The sequence below is a fragment of the Polypterus senegalus genome, chromosome 7 (genome assembly GCF_016835505.1).
Source record: "Polypterus senegalus isolate Bchr_013 chromosome 7, ASM1683550v1, whole genome shotgun sequence".
In the NCBI taxonomy this organism is placed as follows: Eukaryota; Metazoa; Chordata; class Cladistia; order Polypteriformes; family Polypteridae; genus Polypterus; species Polypterus senegalus.
Window position 1 is genome coordinate 156,179,130 of NC_053160.1, and position 24,583 is coordinate 156,203,712.

At 39.6% G+C, this 24,583-nt stretch overlaps 1 protein-coding gene across 2 annotated transcripts in view; it reads right to left on the bottom strand.

The window, feature by feature from the left end:
• Positions 1 to 24,583, bottom strand: part of epb41l4a (erythrocyte membrane protein band 4.1 like 4A) — a 486,901-nt gene that overhangs the window by 49,386 nt on the left and 412,932 nt on the right. For both annotated transcript variants that reach the window (XM_039759425.1, XM_039759424.1), the window contains exons 14-15: positions 15,717 to 15,807; positions 15,541 to 15,624 (exon numbers count right to left, since the gene is read on the bottom strand). In XM_039759425.1, coding sequence (XP_039615359.1) covers positions 15,541 to 15,624; positions 15,717 to 15,807 — 175 coding nt within the window. The remainder of the gene's footprint in view (positions 1 to 15,540; positions 15,625 to 15,716; positions 15,808 to 24,583) is intronic.

The following is a 24,583-nucleotide window of genomic DNA, read 5'->3' on the forward strand; positions in this document are numbered from 1 at the left end:
AGGACAACGACCCTAAGCACACAGCCAAGATATCAAAGGAGTGGCTTCAGGACAACTCTGTGAACGTCCTTGAGTGGTCCAGCCAGAGCCTAGACTTGAATCCGATTGAACATCTCTGGAGAGATCTTAAAATGGCTGTGCACCGACGCTTCCCATCCAACCTGATGGAGCTTGAGAGGTGCTGCAAAGAGGAATGGGTGAAACTGGCCAAGGATAGGTGTGCCAAGCTTGTGGCATCATATTCAAAAACACTTGAGGCTGTGATTGCTGTGATTTCTTTCGACAGCATCTTTTCATGTTAAAACTGATTTAAGTCAGTGTTTGTGCTGCAATTATTTAGTACCGTAGATCCCGTTATATAAGCCGAGAATTTCGTCTTAGATTTTTGTCTTGGAGTTTGGGGGTCAGTTTATACAACGAGAATCGTTTCAGATTCAAGATTTCCAGCGCAATGCCGGTTTTGCCGATGAATACGGAAGTAAATAATGACGAAACCACAGAGCCATCTTTCAGATGAAGAAGTAACTTTGCATGCCGGTACTTTAAATTAAATAAAGAATTTATTCAAAAAAGTGTTTTAGTTGTTGATTTTATTAATAAAATTTATAATAAATTATCGGGAAGTTTAAAATAAATTTTTTTGTTTTGATTTACGATCAACATCTTGCGTTACGAAACGGATGCGGTCACGTGTATCCGCTTGTGCGATTGTAAACAAACAACCGAGAGCGTTAGTAGCGTCAGTCGGAGCCCAGATACATGTGTTTTTGGATGTAATTTCCGTCATTGCAGTGATTTACCTATATATATAATTCATTAAGACCATGCAAGCAAGACACATAATTGCTAAGGAAGGAAGGAAGAGAAGGTTAAGCGATCACAATCGAAACGAAGATGGAAATTGTGTGGAAATATGAGAGTGCTGTTCGTGTGACCGATCTCGCTAATATGTACAGCATGTCGAAATCCACCATCTCGACAATTTTACAAAGAAAAGATTTGCATAAGGAGGCTCCTTCTAAACAATAACCACCTTCCGTTTCATTCTCCACCTCCTCCCTTCCTGCAGCCCAAAGATGTCAAATTAAATGGTGAGTAGAGTATGAAATTGTTTCTAGAATAGAATGCCTTTTATTGTCACTATACACATCTACAATGAGATTAAAAGCAGCTCCTTCAGTGCAGAAAAAAAGTTCTGTATAGGGCTTGTATGGTTGTTTTTTAGCCTTAGCATAACGCCGGATCTGCGGCCCCACTTCTGCTTTTTTTCTCTTCTCCGTCTGTGTCGTCTCCTAGACCCGACAACAATCCACGGAGAGCCCGCTGGTCTCGTTATGTTCTCTGGGATGTTGTGCGTGTGATGAAAAACACTCGAAACAGATGTTTGGCTCTGGACACCGATGTCTATAAGGCACAAACAAGGAAAAAAAAAAAGTACAAAAACAACAAAAAAGTACACTGAAAAGGAGAGCCCTGAGCCGCTGCGACCATGCGCGCCGCCATGCTCCTAGCTTAATCTAGCCTACTTCTGGTAGGCTAGGCACTTTTTATAACTTTTTGGTTAGTACATTAGAAAAATTATTGGTGTTTTGGTAAATTATGCACATTATACAACCCTTTTTTATTATGAAAAGGTTAAGTAAGTGTTACAGTGGGAGGTTCGGAACGCATTATGGGTTAGCCTTCGCGAACGAATTAAGTTCGTAAGTCAAGGGTCCACTGTATTGCGTATTTAAGTTAATCAAATTTATAATGAGTCTCCGGAAATCCACCCGCCGATGTACCGTATTTGCGTATATGGTTTCAACACAAAGGTTTAATTTTACCAAAATTCTCCGCAATCACTTCCTGGCTTCCATCAAAAATGCCGGCAGTCTTAAATTCTCGCCGATAAACATGATAAATATACCTTTTAAAGAAATTTAGAAAATTTTGCTTGGAGAAGGGGGTTGGCTTAAATACTGGTCATCAGCAAATACATGTAATTTAGTAGGTAGAGAAGGGGATCAGCTAATATACTGAGTCGGCTTATATTCCGGGATCTACGGTACGTTTTCTTTCATTTTTCACTTAAGCTGGCACTTAAGTCTTCAATCTGCCTCAAGAATGATAAAAGATATGAAGAGCTAGAGGAAGAAACAGCGAAGGTGGTAGGGATGAGAACGGCGCCTGTACACTTGTGTGGCAAAGCCGCCCTGCTGACCGCTGCCAAGATCTGATTCTGCAATAAAATAAAAATAAAAAGAGGAATAACCTTGCAGGTCAATCATCGCCCCAAAAGTGGATAGTAGACGTCACGTAGTATATGTGCACCAAATTTCAGGTCAATAGGTCAAACGGTTTGCGAGCTACAGGTGATTTAATATCCTGGACAGACAAACGAACAGCCACGGTAGCGTATTATATAAGAAGATATTTAATTCTCAGCACAGTGGAGGCTGTGCTGTGTTACTGATCAAGGGACCTGGGTTCAAGTGCTTGCCCTGCCACAATTTGGGTGCTCATTCTGCCATATAGTACAAAGAGAACCCTTTATTTAAAGTGTTTACCTTTTCATCCATCCATTTACTTTGCCTGTTAAATCCCATTTCTAGTGAAACATGAAGTCAAAGTCTTGCCCAGAAGTATGGAAGTCAAGGTAGGAACCAGCCCCTGGTGTGCCATTTCAGTAATACACAAAAAGAAACTATGCTGTGGTGAATGACAAGAGTGTTATAAATGCCACAAATCCTGCCCCCCTGTATTCTGCAATGTCTTTTTCCTGCACTGTTAATATTTTATATTAAATACCACTAAAGTACTGCTTCTTCCCTTTTAAATGAAGTTAATAGTTGCTCTGAAAAGTGGCAATGGTTAGCAAAGCAGCAATATAAAATAAAGCCTTATGAGGTGATGTGCCACTATTATTTCTTTTTAAATAAGCTGCAGGTCATTATAAATTTATCACTAGCAAAAGGCTTTTCATTGTCTATTCCATTTGAGTCAGTTAAGCCTGAAGCCCCACCATCTGGGGCTTGAGGCTCCCTGGGGTGTTCAGCAAACGGGCACGTCTGTCCAATCTCAAGTCTTTCAAAGCAAGGGGTCAGCCTGATCTGTCCATGGTGGGCTTTCTAGCCAATATATGCCAGTCACTTGCAGTGCACCTTCACTTGTTCATCTGGCAGACGTAACCACCTTCAGGCGGCAGGATCTGGAAACGTCTGCCATGTCAACTGTTGATTCAGCATGTGATGCGTTCAGCAACGCTCTTCCTCCAGGCTTCTGTTCAATGTGTGCTTGTTTGCTAATAAGTGAATATGCTCTGCAGCCCACAGAGGAAAGGGTAGGAGTGTTGTTCATGTTCCTGCTAAACACACAGTTTATACTAGAAGCCTTTCTTTGCGCATATCCATCACTGGTATTAAGCTGAGACAGCGGATGCCATCTTACTGCTTTAACAGCATTAATTTTGTGATCACGTAATGGCACCATTTACTGGGATTATTCTGACACAAGCACAGCTTGGTGACTTGCACTGGCACCAAATCACATTAGTTTCCTGTTGACTAAAACTCTTAAAATAGGGCTTTAGAAATTAAATAGAGATGAATGATATTTGATTTGAAGAATGCAATGAATGTTATGTGTTAATCTTACAGATAATGCGGATTCCTTCCAAAGTCAGTTACAGCATTAGGTGGCACTGTCATTGTATAAAATGAGATACAGATTTAATGAGTATCCAATGCAACCTTTCACTTGAATTATATTGCATTACTGGGAGGGATGTTAAAAAGAAAATGGATATTCTTTTCCTTTACAATTCAATTTTGATTCTGACAGTATTTTAAATTCTTCAATGTTGGCACATTAATTGCACCAGTCAATAAACCCAATTTAAAACTGGCAGAAAGTGGAGCTTATCCTGGCAGCACATTGCTCCAGATAGGGTTCAGTCTGGCACTGGAAGCAAAGTACTTTCAGGAATATAATTAATGTATACTGACAGGCCTTCCAGGCAGGGTGGGTTTCTGTCCCATGAGTATTTCTAAAAGGAGAAAAGACACCACATCCTCACATCCTGGTCGAGAGTAAGATTTGAAAAACGCACTGATGAATTGAATAACAAGCACTGTAAATGAATCCATCCATCATTTAATCCATGTTCTCCACTTCAAGTTTAGGTGTAAATAAATACAGTGAGGCTTTCATATTAATGATATAACAAAATTCAAGAGTTAAGATATTTGTGAGTGAATGGCACTGGGATTGAGTTCTGCTGTGATGTAAAAAAATATGATTTGCAGGATGGAGTGTAAGAAATGAAGTGTTCAAATATGTGGAACTGCTGATTGATACGTTTGTGGAATAAAGTTTATAAATAAAGTCTCAGGGCCACTCTGCAAAGCAAAAACAGTAAGTACTTGTTCTGTACCACATATAAATGTAGAACCAAAGATCAAATTAGATGGCCTCTGACCAACCTCCTTTTATTGTCTATGTAAAACTTGACAATGTGTTGCACCCTCCACATCTTGGCAATCAGCGCTGCTGTCTTCCTTATGGTCTGTCTCTTTGAATTTATTCCTATTAATCTAACCGTGTGCAAAACTCACTTACTCGATTTCACGGCTAAGCTTAAGCCCATCTCAGAAACAGTGTGTGCCAGACACAACACAACAGTTTCTGGGCACTGGTCCATTTCAGGGGGCACAAACACACACAATCGCTGACACTGAGCTTAACCAGTTAGATTAACATGTGGTTGGAAGAAAAATCTGTCACAGACAGTGACAAACCTAGTTTACTAAAGCCAAGAGGCAGCGGCACAATTCATTACACCACCATTCTCTGCTTTTCTTAATACTAATAATTTGAACTTTTTTGTATGCATTATGAAAAACGTAAATCATGTGAAATAATATAAAATGAGTATACATTATTATAGGCGTCTCCAGCTCTAGTCATGGAGAGCTAACATTCATTCTAACCCTTTTCTTAATTAGTGACCAGATTTTGCTGCTAATTAACTTTTTAATTTTAATTGATGTACAACTTTAGATTCAGGCCCCTTAATTATTTATTTTTTCCTTAATTAGCAACCAAACAATATTAAGACACAAAATGAACCAAACACATAAACAAAAACCTGCGTCCATCACACAATAACTGGAAATAAAGAAAGGTGAAGGCTTCAGCAATGTTGATCTTCTCAGGGACAATAAAGGAAATCAACAATTCTGGAAATGTCTGCCACGGCAGAATGAGTGCCATGGAATTAAATAACGGGTTTAATTAGCAACGAGAATTGGCTTCAATTTAAGAAACTGAATGTGAAAGTGAAGTTGGTTGGAATTTGAGGCCCCAACTTTGTTGCTCATCTCTTGGCTCACTTCACATCAAATTTATGTTTAGGTGACATTTAAGGAAAAAAGAATCAATTCAGCAGTCAGCGTCTCAAGAAAAGTCAATTAAAATAAAGAGAAATAGTTAATTAGCAGCAAAAACTGGTCACTACTTAAGAAAAGAGTTAGAATGAAAACCTGCAGCCACAGTAGCTCTCCAGGGCTGGAGTTTGAGACCCCTGCTTTATTGTATTTAAAGCCTTTTTATACTTAACTGCTTTACTAAAATAGTTTCCGACAGAATTATTTGATCATTTTAGCAAGTTTAACCTCAGAAAGGCTGAGACCTTGCAGTAATGGCTGTACACATTGATACAATCACTGCAAACTGTAATGGAGCAACGGAAAAAGGTGTGATCATTTGGGAACATGTAAGAGCCATTCAATCTCTGTCTGCACATAATGGATGGCTGATGCAAATTAGTCACCAGAAGCTGCCATTCATTTATTTAACAAGATTTCACTTTATACTGAGCAGGGGCCTTCAGAATAGACATGAGCTGTCATTGCTATCAATGGGGGAAGTTTCAATTCACAAAGAATTTTGTTTAGGTGTAGTCGCTGCTTGTAATATTTACCTTTGATCATCCATCTTCTGTTCAAAACTCCGCGATCAGTTTTACCAAATGCAGCTGCATGTAGCTTATCACTTTGGGTTTGCTGTTGAGGATATTTATGCTTCTTGTTACAGTAGCTGTTTTGTTTAACTGCTGAGTCCATTTATGTTTTTGGATGTCTGCTATTGCCATTTCAAAGTTGTCACCTGTTGCTATAGAATACTGATTTCAATTTCTTGGAATATGACTTAAATGTTCTTTATTTTTTTATTTAGATGCTCATGCATGCAGCCTTGTGCTAGACATGTCAATAAAATAAGCAGAATGTGACCAGCAAAAAATATGTTCAGTCAATAAGGCTTGAAATTGGGAGATCAAGCTGTACTAGCGTCAAAACCGAAACAAGAAGCAAAACATCAAAATAAAAAAAAAATTACAGGCAGAAATTAAAAAGTTCAAAACGCTTCAGTAATCCACAAGCTCGGATTCACAAATGGTCACAGCCTCCAAGGACAATAATCTAACAACAGGGCAACAAAGCAGCAGCCAAAACAGTGCAAATAATAAACAGGATTTAAAAATAACATCAGAATAATAATACTTTTGAACTCTATGGCTAGGAAACCTGCCAAAATGACTGGAAAATCAAAAAAAAAAGTATGAAGAAATGCTCATAAAAGTGAGCAAAAATCTGTTCCTAACAACCAGTAGTCTTCAATACTGTGAGATCAAATTCTCCTGTGTTTTTCGGAGAACAGTTCTTTACAATTATCCCAACAACAAGCAACGGTGCCAACAGTGGATAAAGCAAACTTTAGAGCAATAAAAAAAGAGATGAGAATAAAGTCAAATTTGTTATTGAATTTCAAAATTCTGTCTAGTTAATGAGTCAAGGCACTTTTGGGCTAATTGACATCGAATAGCCAAGAGAATCAGAGATCTATTAGATCTGTGGGTCCTAAGTGCTCAAGCATTGTGCCTTAACTGTCAATGCTGCCTGAGCATGAAACAAACTCACTTTTCATCTGATCCTGTCTTGTAATTTCAATTTATGAAGGTCTCCTTGCTATTGTAATATAGTGCTATGTGACACCAACAAACCAGTACTGGCCACAATAAGGTTCTATTAGGCAGTGAAATACTGCAGAAGGGGCACAGCTGTAGCTGAGGCTCACACATGATGCAAGTTTACACACAGAGTTTCATGTTGTTGCTTTAATTCCCTACATGTGTCAAATACGAGGTGTGGCAGAAAAGTAATGAGACTGGCAACACTGCAAGCGATCTGGCAACGCTGCGCTGCTGTCCTTGATAGAGCACGTGTATCAGTACCCCCCCATAGCTCAGTGCGAGTTTCAACTCCTTCCGTTAACTACGTGATTTTTGTGACTGCTATTAGTGAAGTTGTGTTTTTGGTTGTGCGTCACGCAAAATGGAACAGCGGAATTTGGAGCAACGTTGTGCCATTAAACGGCAAGTGTGACGTTTGAAAAGTTAAAACAGGCCTATGGGGAACATTCTTTATCCCGAGCTCAAGTTTTTCGCTGGCACAAATCATTTTTGGAAGGCAGAAAACACGCTGAAGATGAACACCGTTCAGGGAGGATTTCAACTTCGAAACCCAATGAAAACATCGAGCGTGTGAACACTCTTGTGAGATCAGACCGTCATTTAACATTAAGAATGTTGAGCGAACAATTAAATTTGAACAGATTTACCATTCATCAAATTTTGACTGAACATTTGCAAATGCGAAAGGTCTGTGCCAAAATGGTGCCGAAAAACTGCCCTCTCCATAACAGAATTTTTGACCTCAAAAGGCATTCCTGTGGTTCCCCAGCCCCCTTATTCACCTGACCTCAATCCGTGTGACTTTTTCCTTTTTCCTAAACTGAAAAATGTCCTCAAAGGACGTCATTTCGGGACTTTAGAAAACATCCAAAAGAGACATGCTGAAGACCATACCGGTCGAAGACTTCCAGCGCTGCTACCAACAGTGGAAACAATGTCTCCATCGGTGTGTAGCTGCCCAAGGGAACTACTTTGAAGGGGATAACATTGATGTTTGAAAAAAAGAAAAACTTTGGTAAATAAAAAATCAGTCTCATTACTTTTCTGCCACACCTCGTAGACCTCAGAATTCCTACCAGCACTTGCCATCAGTAAAAGCTAGCAATATAGCATAGTGCTAAAAGGAAAAGAAAGTACACTGTGGACAGACAATACATACAATATTCAATAAACACAAGTTAGAAAACATAAATAGCTACATACGTACATAATGAATAAAATGTACATTAATCAGTAATCGTTTAGTGCTGCCTTGAACGTCTTTCTCTGGTAGGGTCCAGTAGCATAATAAAGACAGTGATGGTCAAAAGCTCAGTCACTGGAGATTAACTACAAAGTCCAAAGCTACCAGGCATCAATGCCAATATGGCTTGGCATGTGATTCACAGGAGTCTGGGTGAAATTACACTCCGGTTTTAAAGCCAGCTGTCATGGTGACTGAGAAGTCTCATGAGATTGGACAACAGAAGCTGCTGGGTCATTCCTCACATCCAGATTCAATGCAGTAACATTCAATCAATTTTCCTCCTTAGGAAGAGAGGCAGTGGCAGTGGCTGCTGGGTAGCAGCTCCCATACAATCCAGCCTTGTGTTTCAGTTTATGCTGGTGTACGACTCAAGGAATCCAAAGAAAACAGCCATCATCACTGTTTCTTACTGTGGACTATCACTCTGTCAGTTCCACAATGTCTACATAAGTCATCTAGTTTATGACATTCTAAGCCACGCTTGTTGAGGAAATATGCTCTGCTTGGGGGCTCCTGGTCAGGTAAAAGAATCTGGTAGCCCACTTTCTCCATAATTATAATCAAGGCTAGGTAATCACAGCCACTGTAGTCAGGACTTCTAAGCAGCTTCTGCATATTTGGCTTTAAGTAATACTTTGTTCCTTGTGTGTTCCTCATTCTGCTTTATGTTTATGTGCCACCGGCTCAGTCAATGGCTGCTTCATACTGCCACTGCATGTTCAATCCGTGTTTGTGTGGGTTTCCTCCAAGTAGTCTAATTTCCCCCCATTGTCATGCAGGGTAAGTGAACTCATGTTTCTAAACTGGCCCTGGTGTGTGTTTCTTTGCATTGTGATGGACTGGCACCCTGTCCAGGTGTTGTTCCTGCTTTGCACCCTTTGACTGCTGGGATAGGCATCAGCTAACTGTCACCCTTATCTGGATAAGGAGGTTAGGAACATGGATGAATATCATAACAGTCTCTAACTATGATGAAACACTCCATTCATCAATCAGTCATCCTCCAAACCCCTATATCCTAACACAGGGTCACAGAGGTCTGCTGGAGTCAATCCCAGCCAACACAGGGCGGAAGGCAGGAACAAATCCCTGGGCCAGGCGCCAGCCCACCGCAGGGCACACACACACACGAAGCACACACTAGGGACAATTTAGGATCACCAATGCACCTAACCTGCATGTCTTTGGACTGTGAGAGGAAACCCACGCAGACACGGGAAGAACATGCAAACTCCACGCAGGGAGGACCCGGGAAGTGAACCCACGTCTCCTTATTGTGAGGCAGCAGCACTACCACTGTGCCACCGTGCCACCCCAGTCCATTCATGTTCTAGTTAAATTCCTCCTTTTAATGTTTCAATTGGCATCTGTGGTGAAACAAGTAAGGAATTTTTGGCAGTGCAGGATTTTAGATATAAAAATGTCATTGCAATGCCGTGCGCCCTGGAGTGTTTAATCAGGAAACTGGATGAACAAGGATTGACATGCAAACGTGATCAGCTCAGCCAGTATTTTCACTCACACTCTGCAGGTCATTAGTCAAAGCAACTGCAGCCACGAAGTATGAAGGAGTCTGAGAGGAGAACGAAGGGAGATAGTAAAAAAAATCGAGGAATTACGGTGAAGGGAAAGACAAAGAGCCAAATTGGAACACGGGGTGGACGAGATCGTTCCTGTTACACAGTGGAGAGCAGGAGAAATCATAGGCTCCTACAGACTGATGGAGGTGGAGGGAAGACAGACTCAGGCTTGACGTGTCCCATTGGATGCCAATCGAGGTGACTGGGATGGGAGTTGTGCTTTTGCCTGAGTCTCGGACCCCCTGAGCATACCTGGGAGATGGGTGAGCAGGGCAAGATGAGAGAGAGAGCGCACTGAAAAGGAGAAAACGGAAATTTTGATTCGGATTTTATTTGTGGTTTTAATGGAATGTTTATTGTTATTTTATTTTTTTTGATTTAACTTCCTTGTGAGCCCTGAATTTTATGGAATGATTTACATGGATTACTTATTTGGCCGCACTGGACTGTTTGTTGGACAGGGCTTTTATTGTGTTGAAATAAAATATATTGAGCAAATTTGCACCAATCCTGCTGCTTGTTTATGTGTCCTCATTGCCGTAGCTATCCCAGGTTCAAGGAGATGATGCCAAGGCCGCAGACAACCTCAGCATCACAGCATCCATCTGGCTTCTTACAATTATAAATCACATTTTAATCTTGTTTTCTTTTACTTTCTTTTAGTTAAAACAGAAAAAAAAATCTTTAAAAAGATACTAACCAAAAAATGATACTTTTTTGCATTTGTTATTTACTGCACATTGTTAGAACCGATGGCAGAAAAACACTTTTAATTTCAAAGTTTCTGATACAATGGGCTTGAAAAGAGACCCATTAAGCAGCAGTAAACAATAGGAAAATGTTCATGAAAAAATGCCATTTTATTGAAAATGTCAGACAGGTTCACAATGTCCAAAATGCATGTGTTTTGGCTAAATTACCTTTAAATAAACCACTTCTGGAAAATACATGACAAGAGTAGCAAATGCAAATGGGATCAAGCTTTTGATTAGCAGACACACCTCTCTCTGTATTCATCTATATAAAAAAAATGGTAAACTTTCCATTTGGATGTCTGTTTGTTTGTCTGCTAATCATGCAAAAAGGGTTGAGCTACTATATGTGACCAGGTGAACAGTGTAGATGCCAGATGAAAGGTTGAGGGCAACACTGTTTAATTATTTGACAGAAAATAAAGAAAACTAGTGCCCTTGACATCAAAGTATAGAGAGTTGTAGCATCCCAAAGGTGGGGCACTTTAGCGGGATCTCTGTCACCTTTGAGGTCAAGGGGTCCTGAATGAACGCCTCCTTCCAGGCACTACCCGTTTTTATGATGATCCCAGGTGGAATTGGTGGAGCCTTCTCTAGGCATTGTGGGAGGGGCTAGGTGTTACCCTAAGATGTCTTCCTGGAGCTGAGGTGGAGAGAAAATAAACAGATAGCGCTAACGTCACCTCTCGTCCCCTAGTGGTATTGCTTACCTTCTCAGGGCCTGGAACCGATTTTTACTATAATTTTGCATGTGCCTTGCCATATGGCCAACTTAAAATTTAAGCTAAATGTCACATCAGGAAGAGGGAGAAAGATACCTCAAAAAACAGTGCCGGCGTGAGGACAACCCACAAGGCAGCTTGAATACGCTGGGACAAGCATATCGTCATTAGTTCATACAAACTTTTGCAGCAGCTAAAGCAGAAGCTATGTAGAGCATCTTCTTCTCAATTAATTTGGCATTGTCTTACAGGATTCCAACTGTTTAACCATGTTGAATTTGCAAAAGATATTTTTTTTTTGATGATTATTTATACCCAGACAGTGCCACGTACTTTGGCTAGTTGGTCACAAAACCACAACTAAAATACTTTTGATTTTTGAGTAATGAAAGAGCACAAGCAAACTGACCCAAATCTCTAAGATCACACTCTAGATTGGTAATATAATGTGAAGCACCATGGTAGCCAAAGAATAAGCTTTTACAGGACAGGATTACTAATTAATCAATATGGGGGAGGTGGGCCTTTATTTTAAAAGCTTGATCCTTTTTAAACTCGCTTCACTGTCGTGCACAAAAGCATTATCCAGAAGTGATTTACAGGTCAAATTCCGTTACAATGAAGTGTAATGAAAATTTTGTAGTAATGAGATTCTATATTTGTTGCTATAGTGCTTGATTTAACTTGGGTCCAGGCAGCTTCTTTCATGTAAGTTTTCAACTCCTCCTGTATACAAGTTATGCTGATGAGAATTTTTCCTCCTCATTATCCTCGCGATAATACACTTTCAGGGTGCGAATGATGCCCAAATCCAATGGCTAAAGCACTGTCATGCAATTAGGTGGGAGGAATTCAACTCGAACATTATCTAAATGTGGAAGCATGCTGTGGGCAGCACAGTTATCAGTCAGAAGCAGAATCTTTCTTTTCTTTTTCTTCATATTGTGAGGTTTCTGAAGTGTGATTGCTGTGTCTGTGGAAGATTGTTTGTCCGTTGCTGGGGCACGGCAACTGCAGGCTCACAGTGCTGCAGCACAGCACCACGGAAGAAAATCCAAAAACACTGTGGTCGCGCTATAAGCCAGGTTAGTGGCCAAGTAACACTCTTCCCTGCATTTATAATTTTCCTTGCATCACCCATCAAGATCTTTTTGGAGTTGCATCGACGGCGAGCCGCTGCAGTGCTGTAAGCCCGCTATTGCCCCAGCAATGGATAAACAGTCTTCCACAGACATGGTGATTGCACTTCAGGATGCTCTTCGCCGTGTCGTCATGCTGGGGAAAGTCCCAAAAGAGTTTAGAAACCTCAAAACAATGACTTTGCTTTTCCCTGAATGAGCGGCGCACTAATAGGAATGCTTCTTGAATGAGCATCTGCCATTTCTATAGGAGGGTAGCAATGAATTAAATTCCAATGGATGTTTTTCAAATGTTGACAAGAAATAAGCAAAAGGTATCACTGAAAACCACCGAAAATAAAAACAGCAAAAAAAACAGCTTGAGGAAAGTTAGAAGAAAAATAAAAATTTACAATGTTTGTGTTCGGGGATCGTTGTGCACAACTGAGCTGCGACCACAGAACTAACTGCTCTGTGGATGATTCAGTCAGGCATTTCAAGGTCTTTTGGGCACTCCATTGTAATGAAAGTATCTGCTGAATGTATTTCGTAGTAACGAGATTTCTATAGGCTCTGTCACATGGGGAAACTGTCAGGATCGTGAAAATTTCATTCCAACGATATTCATTGTAATGTAATTCCACCAGTATTTAACAATAGTTTATCCAAAATACATTTGTTAGGGGCTTTGTGAGCATACGAATGGGTATCTGATGAGTGATGTTAGATATTCATGGACATTTTGACAACGTTTGCTGTTGTACAAGCTGGGTTTCTATTCAAGCCCATGGTATTAGGATTTTTTTTTTCTGTTATTTTACAAGATTAAAATTTTTCTTACCCTAACAGAACAAGATACAGAGGACAGAAAGATATGGAAGAAGATGATCCGCATTGGCAACCCCTAACGGGAGCAGCCGAAAGAAGAAGAAGAACAAAGTTTTTTTTACCCATCAAACAATACTAGTTAAGTAAAAGATAAAAAAAAAAATCATTTTTGAAGAAATATTCCTTTAGTTTTTTTTTTTTTTGTAGCTCGTTTATTCACAGCACAGGAATAATTTCAGTAATTGCTTCTGATTTTGTGCCAAATACTTTGGACTTTCACAATTTCATTACAATCAGCATTTTATTTACATTTTCTACCATCTCTAAGTTATTAATGACCCATTAGTATTACTAATATATTTCACTGGAAAGACATCTTACATTTTACTGATCACCGAGCATGATACATGGCTGCTGTTTGAGAAGAATATTCAAAAAGATCCTGACAAATGATGAAATGGTCTGTCTAATTGCTATCATTTCCCACATGGTTTTGTAAAAGGTTCACTATTTCTTTGCACATTGTACACCAGTCGCTTCTCAAAACCATCATGTGCTTTGTACATCGTGACTGTCTCACCCGACTTTCACCTCCAACTGTTTGCAGCAAAAAAAGCAAATTATTAAATTTTTGGCTTGCAACATTCTCTAGTAAGTGGCTCTATTAGCCAAGGCAGATGAGTTCTAGAAATTTCATTTAAAAATGTCATTTTTTTTTCAGTATTTGAAGTTTGTCAGTGTCTCTTAGGAATCTGACTGCAGAACCATGTGCACAGAAACGCATTATCCCTGGCAAGCAGCTTGTCCCTTAATATTTTATATAATAGCCTTATTAAGTAACTGAGAGCTTAGCTGCTACAAAACTCAGCACGACTCAAGAGATTTACCAGATTGAAAACCATGGGTACAGAATATTCAGCTGTGTGACTCGTAAATAAAAGCTGTTGAAATGCGCACAGACAGACATTACACATTTAGATGAGCGGTTGCTTGGATATTTCTAATAAGCCAGACCCTCAACAAGACAGAGAAAAGAGCTGAATTACTGTATATGAGAATCAGTATTAGAATAGTGAGCTAAATAAATCATATATTAGTGCCTTTTGTTTAAACATACAGCAGCTATCCTACGTGGATATTCTGCTTTATTCTTACAGGACAATGGAGGTGATCAGGCAAGGCTGTGCTGTGAAGAAAACGGTGGCAGGTGACGTGACAGGTCCATACAGTATTTACATCAATGCTTTCTGTGATCTACGTGGATGTAGCACCATTCTTGAATTGCTCTGCACAGTTTGATGAGTCAAAGAGGTGGGACACCAAATAGTTTTGCTCCTCCCTTGAGGCTAATGACCATTAGGTTTAGATGGCAACATGGGGGAACATTTACATTTACTCCCAAAAGACCTACAAAAATGGCAAAACATAATCAGGTAACATCAGACTAGGGACTGTTTTGAAAACCAGTGCTCTATAACAAAGCTACAAAGTGGGCAATCACACATGAAGAGTTCTAAAACAAACAACAAGACAAGACTGGTTACTTGTATCTTAAACATCAAAACTATTGCAATTGGAAAGATATTTGCTGAACATGAGGGTCTAAAAAGGTTTCTTAAAATCTCTGAGTGAATCAGGGGTTCGGATGGAGGTGAGCAAATCAAGAGATTCTGCACTGAGATTTGATGCCATGCAAAGGTGGCACCAACAGATGCCACCTACTTGCAGACCAGGATCATTAAGAAGGAGCGGAAAAACTCATGAGTTCCTCCATATACATATGTGCTGACACTTTGAATACTTTGTAGGCAAATATCAAGGATTTGAACTTAATTATGTTTCTACAGGGCCTTAGTGGAGTGGCTGGAAAAGAGGAGTGACATGTTCCTATTATTATTTAGTAAAGTAAAAAAGAAAGAAAATACTAGAAAAAGAACCAATCAATAAGTGAATAAACCTACACGCTGCCCACTGCCCATCCCACAAACCCTGTCCTATGTTTTACGCCACATCTTCAGGACCAAATGGTGCCAACTGACCACACCACTGCACTTGACTAAGGGAGTGACTGCATCACAAGGCTCTGCTCATAGACATTTTTACTTTGGAAGCAGCAGAATTCCAAATGTGAATGGAGTCCCCGGATGCCCCAGTAACTTGTGTTACCAGAAGAACCAGGCTGTACAAGGTAGACAGCCAACTCCCACAGGCTTAGATTGCCATGATCCAAACTTGCAGACATGCCAAGAGAGAGACATTTAAACAGCTTGGTAAGAGCTCACCTCTGAGGCCCATTCTCATCCCAGGGGACAGTGGATTTTTCATTTTGTGCATCTGGGCTGCTGTCTTGCTTGATTATTTTTGAACTTTAAAGAAAAGAAGGTGACACTGTTACGTTGTAGGAATTTGATTTTCCTATAAAAAACATTTTATATGTGATTAATTTAAAGTGGCTTACCTCTTTACTGGAGAAGGTGCCATTATCTTGGTAGTTCCTTCGGCTGTCTGATTTTCAGTCTTTGTGTTTGTTCGAGCCACGTTATTTGAACCTGAAATGGTAATAAGTATCATTATGAAAGCTCAGAGCTTTCTGTTTGTTAAGCCTGTGCTGTTATTATGACAAAAAGGGAAAAATGTATAAAAAACGCCTCTATTACTCATTTACTGTATTGTGGCATTAACAAAATCTTCTTTGGATCTTCACAACACTTCCAAAGAATCAGTAAAGTGTTTATTCATCTCTGGAATGTGACCTACTATAAAAGCATCACTTTGGAGTGGTTTGGGTTGGCTTAACTGAGACACATTTCTCTTGATATATTTAGTACTGTATATGACCTGTGAATCACTCATATTAACAAGTAATTGTAGCAGCAGGTTAAAATGCCACACTGCACCGAGGTGAATAACCCATCTACTGATGTATTATAAGTGTTATTCAGATCAAAAGAAGCCTTTGTTGAGGTCTTCTTACAGAAGAGTAGAGTAAGAGATGCATTGTAGCAGTACCTAAAGTGTTAACAATCTATAAATTGTACTTTTTAAATTGTAATAAAAATCTGAAAATGACATTTTGACATTATTTATCACAACAGAAAGGCGAGGGGACGTATACAATGCTGTGTAAGACTTGGTGGGAAATATATAAACAATAATAGAAAGAAATAGTTTTGGTTTTTTATTTTGAGTGCCAAAAACTACGGCTGCATCATGCTGTAAATGTTATAAACCGTAGAATGTTTCTGCATTTCTTTCCATCTGCTGAACTGAAATGAGATCCAATTCTCGATCATCCTGCTGTCTTACTGTCTCCAAACAGGGAGAATGTGGGGAAGCTGATCTGAGTTTGCATTTACCTGCCATCACTATTGGAATAATTACTTAGAAATCTTGAGTTAAAGGAAGTAATAGCAAGTATACTCTAAGTTTTATTTTCATACATTTTCAGTACAATGAAGATAACCCATGGTGTAGCTCTCAGGTTTAATGTTTTTTAACATATTTATTTACTTCAACAAAGATAAGGATATCACTTTTCATTTAAGCATTTTGGCAGCAATGACTCATATTAGAAATAACAATGACAACAGAATATAATCAGATGAATTAGTAAAGTCCACAAATAAACTTCTTTTAATAGCATTTAATTACAGCCCAAGTAGGCTTGTGGTGGCTCATTAGCTTTCGTAGACAGCTGATTTCAAATCAAGAGATGTTGAAGTTGCTATTGTTTCTAGTTTGATTTGGAGGGTTTATTGTGAATTGTATTACATATTCTTACACATAAAGTTTTGGAAGGAAGTGCTTGATGGAGAGTTAAATTCTATGTTGAGATGCACCTGCACACATGCAAGCAGCAGAAGTGACTGCGATTTCCTGGCTGTGTGCGCTGCTCCCCTGTGGATTTGTGGTGCCACCAGGCGAATATACCAGATGTGTAAAAAGAAAATACATATGTTGAAATAACCTCTCTCAAGGTAAACTAATTAGTAATTCAGGTCTCTTTTTTAGACAGACAATTCTGAAAATTCACCAGTGCCTTTTAGATGGGAGTGAAACTATTAATGACATCTCAATGAATACTTAAGCTTTTCTGACAAATTTCCTTGAAGAACAAGTGTAACGAATTTTAATGAAATCAGCCCACTGGGACCTGAGTTGCTATGTGTGGATATTTTATGAGAATGCACCTAAAAATCTCATGTGTCCCACAAATGACTTTCCCTCCATAAAGCTGTGATCTCAAAATGTCGACCCCGTCACAATATTTTCCTCTATAATGGTGCAATTTACTTCAAAATAGAAAGACTCCAAGTATTTTCCAGCAGTAGTTGTATTGTACTGTGTTAGGGTTCATTAGGATTAAGGGATTTGCTTTTGAGCTATCGCGTCCACTGTGTTGCTCTGAAAGTGATCAAATGATGTTTTGGGATGCTGACAACGAGTAAATCTATTGAGGACTCAAAGTTGAAATTTTGACTCCATCCAAACACTTTATTCCAGAGTTCCTTGAACTATATGGGTCACAGGTTGCCACCTTTGGGTCACAAGTCACAGTTGTATTACATGGGAATGCACTGCTTATGGTTTACAAAGTGTGCTGCTGCGGGTTGCTGTGTGCTGTTTAAGCAATTCTCCAAGCGAAACATCTCACCCACTCTGATGATTCTTGGCAGTTCTTAAAGAGGGACCACCCCATCCATTCTGGCGACTGTCATGGCTCTCAGGGACATAAAGAAATGCAAGATTGGTTCACGAGAAAAAAAGTTTAAGAAATTTTTATTTATATTTATTTTGTATATACAGTACTTATGTGTATCAGTGTTGGGGGTAACACATTAAGAGTAACGTGAACTATGTAGTCAGATTATTTTTTGAAGTAACATGCAAACCAATACTTAGTTTATTGATGTAAACATGTCTGCATTACTTAAAAAATAACAGATGAAAGCTTTTCCGAACCCTCAGTCGGTAGAACGGGATGTCCAGCAATCGGAGGGTCGCAGGTTCGATCCTGGCTCCCGGCATGAGAATGCAGTTGTTGTGTCCTTGGGCAAGACACTTAACCTACCTTGCCTGCTGGTGGTGGTCGGAAGGATTGGTGGCGCCAGTGTTCGGCAGCCTCACTTCTGTCAGTGTGCCCCAGGGCAGCTGTGGCTACATAGTAGCTTATCATCACCAGCGTGTGAATGGGTGAATGACTGTTGTGTTGTAAAGCGCCTAGGGGGGTTCTTGAACTCTAGTTAGGCGCTATATCAAATACAGGCCATTTTTATGTCGCAAAAGTATTGCCGTTTTGCTTTACGCCCTCCCCCACAATAACCGATTGTCTATGGGGGAGGAGAGAATGCTTTAGATTCGTCAAAAATTTAGATCTCCGGTTTTTGACGGATCTCGACATTTTAGGGTCCCCTGATACTGAAAACAATGATATCTCAATGATGTGTGTCTGTCTGTCTGTGTGTGTGTCACAATTTCTTGAGGACGGTCTACAGCTAAAAGAGCTGGACGGAAAAATACCAAACTCGAAACTTATGCCTGTTATGAGATGAAAATGTGCCGATTAGTTTTTGAGCCAAATCGAGCAAGAGAAAGAGGCACTCTGGAGGAACCCACAAATGAATTTTGATAATATCTCGAAAAATATGACAATTAACATAATTCTGCAATTAATTATGAATTCTTTTCATGAATTGCTATCGTAATGACCTATTTTATGATCAGTAAGATCAGCATCAGAGAGGTAAATAGTTAATGAAATGTTTTAGAATAGTTTGGGTAACTTGGTTCCTAGGGCACAAAGCCTACTGATGCTCAGGTCTGAATTTTTTCACAAAAATGTTGCTAGCAAGGAAGAGGTAAAGCATGTGTGTAGTGTGCAGCCAAGTAAAAAAAAAAATGAACAAAAATTACAAGTATAAATTTAACCCTGCAGTTTTGGGTCGGAGGTGAGAGATCATCGCAGGAGCATTGGATGTGAGACAAGAAGCAAATGTGATGGACGCTGGTCCTTTGCAGGGCTCAGTTGCACAGCCAAACAGAAAAGTGTGTGACGTGCAGTCGAGTATCAGAAGCCTATTACTAAAGTGCCAGCTTAGTTTTAATCCTGCTATTTGCTATTAATGTTTTAAAACAGGGTGATTGGGTGACGTGGCCTACAGTAGTCATACCGCGAATCACCTGGGCCTCAGGGTGGCGATAGTAAAAGGGGATGCATGCTATTTATTCACAGCACATAAAGAATTAAATGTAATTGTAAAACACAAGAAAATAATCAGATTTGGCTGTGCTTCTGGCCAGTTTCATAAAGGTTCACATATGGGTTTAGGATTTCATAAAAAATGCTGGCCAGTAAAATGTGCAGTTTTTCATAGAAAAGAAGAAAAACTAACACCAAAGTAAAGCACGGTTCGTAATGTATTACATTTTATGATAAGTAGCTATATAACTTATTGAATTACTTTGTTTGTAAATAATGAGTTAACCTTGAAAGGTAATGTTCTCCAACACTGATGTGCAGTAGCAGCACATGTGGCTTTTTGGCAGAAACTATACATCTGAACATAAAATAAAAACATTGGGTATAGGAATGTAACTGATATTAGATTTAGAAGGAAGTGAGGTGCATGGACAATGAAAGCATACATAAAATAGACAGCAGTATTTGAAGTATAATTGTTTCTTTTCACTCCTGCATTGCAAAGACTTGTAGGTTAGGTGGATTGACGATACTAAATCAGGCCCTAGTGTGTGTGTGTTCAGCCTGTGATGGGATGGCACTCTGTCTAGGTGTCATTCTTGCCTTGCGCCTGATGCTTTGAGTAAGTGGGTGTAGAAAATGGATAGATGGATGGCATTTAATAAAACACTTTTATTCCTCCACTCCTTCTCTGAACCTGATCATTCCCATCCTTTTTAACGCTGAACAAAAGAAACAAAAGAAGTGACTCTGGATGATGCACCAGTTCATCAAGGAGCACACCTCTGTTCACAGGACAAACTTTTGATTAATGAAGACAGGCTTAACTTTCGACAAGATTTCATCATTTGGTTACACAATCTTTTCTTGCTTATCTCTGCACAAGCAATAACAAGGTTGGATTTTTTGCTTTTTGTGAACTTTTGCTACTGGTTATTGGATTTTGCTATTGGTTTATGATTTAGAATTTGTTAGCTTTGGTTTGCCTTTTTAGGCCTACCTTTTTTGCTAATTTGCTTGCTTTTTCATTGTTTTTTTCTATTATTTTTAAATTTTTTTTGTGAATAAATTGTGCATTCTTAAAGATTCCTTGTTGGCCTTGTTGCCCTGTAAGGCAGACGTTTTATAGTTTCCTATCTCTTGAAGGGCATTTTATGATTTTATGACATTTAAAAGTATTTTTTTAACTTTTAAAGCCAGTGCCTTGGCCTGAAGGCCTGCCTCTGCAGTTTGGGATCTGGCTGCCCGGGCTGAGGCCTTTTTGGACATTTTAATATTATTTGCTGTTGTTCAATATTGCCCCCCCTCCCCGACACTCCTCTTCATTGAAGCTCATTGTAGTATAAACTTTCTCAACTCCCTTCTTCATGAAAACCATGAGATCAAAGATTTTTTTCAGCCATCACTACAAAAAACAGGGTTAGTAACACATTAAAAAAATAATTTTTGGGTGGAGTATTCCTTTAAGTGAATCTTACCCTTAAGTTAATAATGCCTGTTACTCCTTGCATATTTCTTTATAAATTATGATCTGTTTTTTAAAAAATGGCCATAGTTATTCACTTAAATGTAACTAACAGGCGTGGTAGCCAGAAACCAAGTTAGTGTAGTTTGGGTGCGGTTGAAAGTCATTCTAAAAAACACACATAAAACGATAAGACATGCTATTGACTTTGTATATTTTAATTTATATTAAAATGGCATGAATAGCCTCAAAGCATTCAACAAATGAATTATAATGGAGACTTCATTTTTCATTCCTCCACAGGCTGATACCAATGTAAACACTCAAGTGTACTGCAGCTTACCTCCTTTATTCTTATGGGGGAGGCATAAAAGTAAAATGACTGCCTTTCAGTAGTTGATTAATCTTATACACAGTACATGCACATGTGCAGTAAGTCTTGAAAAGAGAGCAGAGAAATGTTAACAAAGTTTGGCTGACTTGTCTTCCTGCCTTGTACCCGATGCTTGCTGGGATACTTGCACCCATCATAATGAATTGATAAAAGTAGAAGTAACACAGAACAATATGTCAGGAAGAAGACCAAGAAGGCAGATGGGCAGGTCTGGTGTCCTTAAGTGTTCACGACTGAACATACTCTGCACTCTTCAGCAAAAAAAATCTCCAAAGCCAGTGTGGGCACGTCGTGTGAATTGCACGTGCGGCCACAAGAGCACACAATCGTCAAAGAATATTTTATAACAAGTGTCAAAATTAGCAACTTCTAGGGGAAATGTGATTTATTGTGGGCTGCACTGGATCAACAAAAACTTGACGTATTAAAAATACAGGCAACTTCTCATCAAGGTTCAAGGTTAACTTGTCATTCGAAAGCCTAACGCAGCAGCACTCAGCAAAACGAAATTGTGTCACCAGGCCCGATTATGTGCAAGAATTGACAACAAAAATAAACAAGGATATCACTTAGAATAAGAAGATTAAACAACAGAGAACCACCAACATATTGCCCAGATAATTATACATTGCACTGCGCTATCAGACTGATCATTGTTTAAGACTATGATGGTTTATGGAACAAAATCTTTTGAATTCTGACAGATCTGCACCGCATGCTTTGGTACAGCTTGCCAGACGGCAAATGGGCAAGCAGTCCATTGTGAGGGTGAGTGTGGCCTATGATAATTTTGGAGGTCCGGTTTTGGCAGAGTCTGCTGTAGAGTTCCTCAATGGATGGAGAGATGTCCCAATGATTTTATCAACCACTCTCACCACTCTCTGCAGGGAAAATCCAGTGTGAGATAGCACAATCCCCTTGCCAGACAGAGATGTAGGTGGTCAAAACACTATCTATGCTGTCTCTGTAGAAGGAGATGATGGTGGGAGGGGAGACACAAGCTCTTCTCATGTGTTGCAGGAAGCACAATCATTTCTGTCCTGTCTTGACTAGGGAGGGGTTGTGTTGCGTCCAGGAGAGATCACTGAACTATGAACTCCTGACTGTCTGCACAGTGGAACCATTTACAGAGAAGGGAATGTGGGTGGCATGGTTGACGGTGATCTCCTTTGTTTTACTGACAGTCAAGGTCAGGTTAATGTTTTTATACCAGTCCACATGCTGCTTGATTTCCTCTTTGTAAGCCACATCGTTATTATCACACCTTTTATAGAGCTCCCCAGCTCTAGACCCATCTTCCTGCAAATGTTCAGGGGTCCGACACTGCAAATATGTGTTGTGGGGCAGGAGTACTCATACGTGTTTAGTGGGACTACGCCACGAGAATCACAAGAAGGGAGCTTGTAGATGATGCCAGGACGCTCCCAAATTTCTCTGCTTCCTTTACATACCCAAAGTTAATGAGCACAGAATCCTGGCTAGCTCTGCCTATCTCCCCATACTCTGCCATTCCTACTTTGGCATTGACTGGGGTGAAGAACTGTGACTAATCACCACAAAAGCTTTTGGCAGTGTGCTGAGGACTGGGTTGTGCTTATGGGGAATGGGGAGGTTTGGTACCCACAAGAGAAAATGGAAAATAAAATTTGTGTGTGCTTCCACTTGTGCCTCCTGCGTCTGTCTGTGTCAGGGTTGGCTTTACAAGTGGCATCCCAGATGGGACTTCTTGACCGACAACTGGGAGGGGACCCGCTATAAAATATTCTTGTCTTAGTGCAACCATAACATCTATCAGTCTGCAATAAACTGAGCGTGTCCCATTTGGGGCCCCAAACCTGTATCACCTTCTGTATATATTTTTACAGTGTCAAACATCAAAGAGATGTGTGTATTACTCAAAGGAAAAGATTTGTTTTCTAGAATCTAAGTGTTAGCATTTTGCATTCTTATTAGTTTCAAAACAGAATCATCCACTTGTCGAGGAAGAGCTCCTGTTTAGAATATTCATTACTCAAATCCACACTCAACTAACAGACACATCTTTGGAGGATGGAAGGAAACTGGAATACCCCGAAGTAATGTGCACACTTCATAACGCCATTGGACTGGCTGGGCATTGAACGTTGGTCTCTACAGTTATGACAGCAATACCCACTGTGGCATCAAGCCACCCTGCCTTTAAACTTCTCCACAGTAATGTCAAGGACACAGTGCTAACTACAAAGTTCTTTTATTCATTTATTAAACCCATTTCTGGTTCATTGGTAGCTTGTCAGGAGGATTTATGGCAGGAACCATGGATGTTTGTCCATCACAGGCAACTTTTATGCACGTGCTCACTCTCTACTCATACTGAGCAATTTATTAACAAATCAAGCTAATGCACACATTTTGGGATGTGGAAGGAAAAACAACAACAACAACAACATTTACTTATATTGCACATTTCCATACAAATAATGCAACTCAAGGTGCTTTACATGATGAAGAAGGACAAAAAAGACAAAATAAATAAGAATTAAAATAAGGAAACACTAATTAACACAGAATAAAAGTAAGGTCCGATGGCCAGAGCGGACAGAAAAAACAAAAAAACTCCAGACAGCTGGAGAAAAAAATAAAATCTGCAGGGGTTCCAGACCACTCAGCCCCCTCTTGGCACTCTACCTAACATCAATTAAAAAAAGGAGAACTCAGACAGGTAAACTCAGTACAGACAGTAAGCAGGACAGGGAACTTCTTATGAGTAAATCAAAGGATATGCAACTAAACAGAAAGTGAACTTTTAAAATAAAATGAAAATGACAATAACTGGAGCTCTGTGTGTTAAACTCTGTGGTATTAACATATTCATTCATGTTCTTCTACACGAGAGTACACTAGTAAAAATGGAGGGCACTTATAAATGTTAATCACACATTGACTCCACAGAATGAGAACAGAAACAGAGTGAATAATTGAACAAAGACATGAATTAACAGCAGAGGTTGAACTTTGAATAAAAAAATCGGCTGAGGCTACAATGGCACTCAGTCATTTGAATTCATGCAGGAGCTAAACCTCCATGCCTGCACTTTTTATGACAGCTTTGTTTGCCTTCCACACCGCTAAACAATTAAAAGCCACATAGCTAAAAGCATGGTAGATCTTATTTCCTCTACAGGTTTCCACTCACATCTCTGCTCACCCACCAAACTCTAAGCAGGGCAATTACTTCAAGTGCAGAACAGATGTCAAAAAGAAAAAGGTGTGGCGTATGGCTGGGGC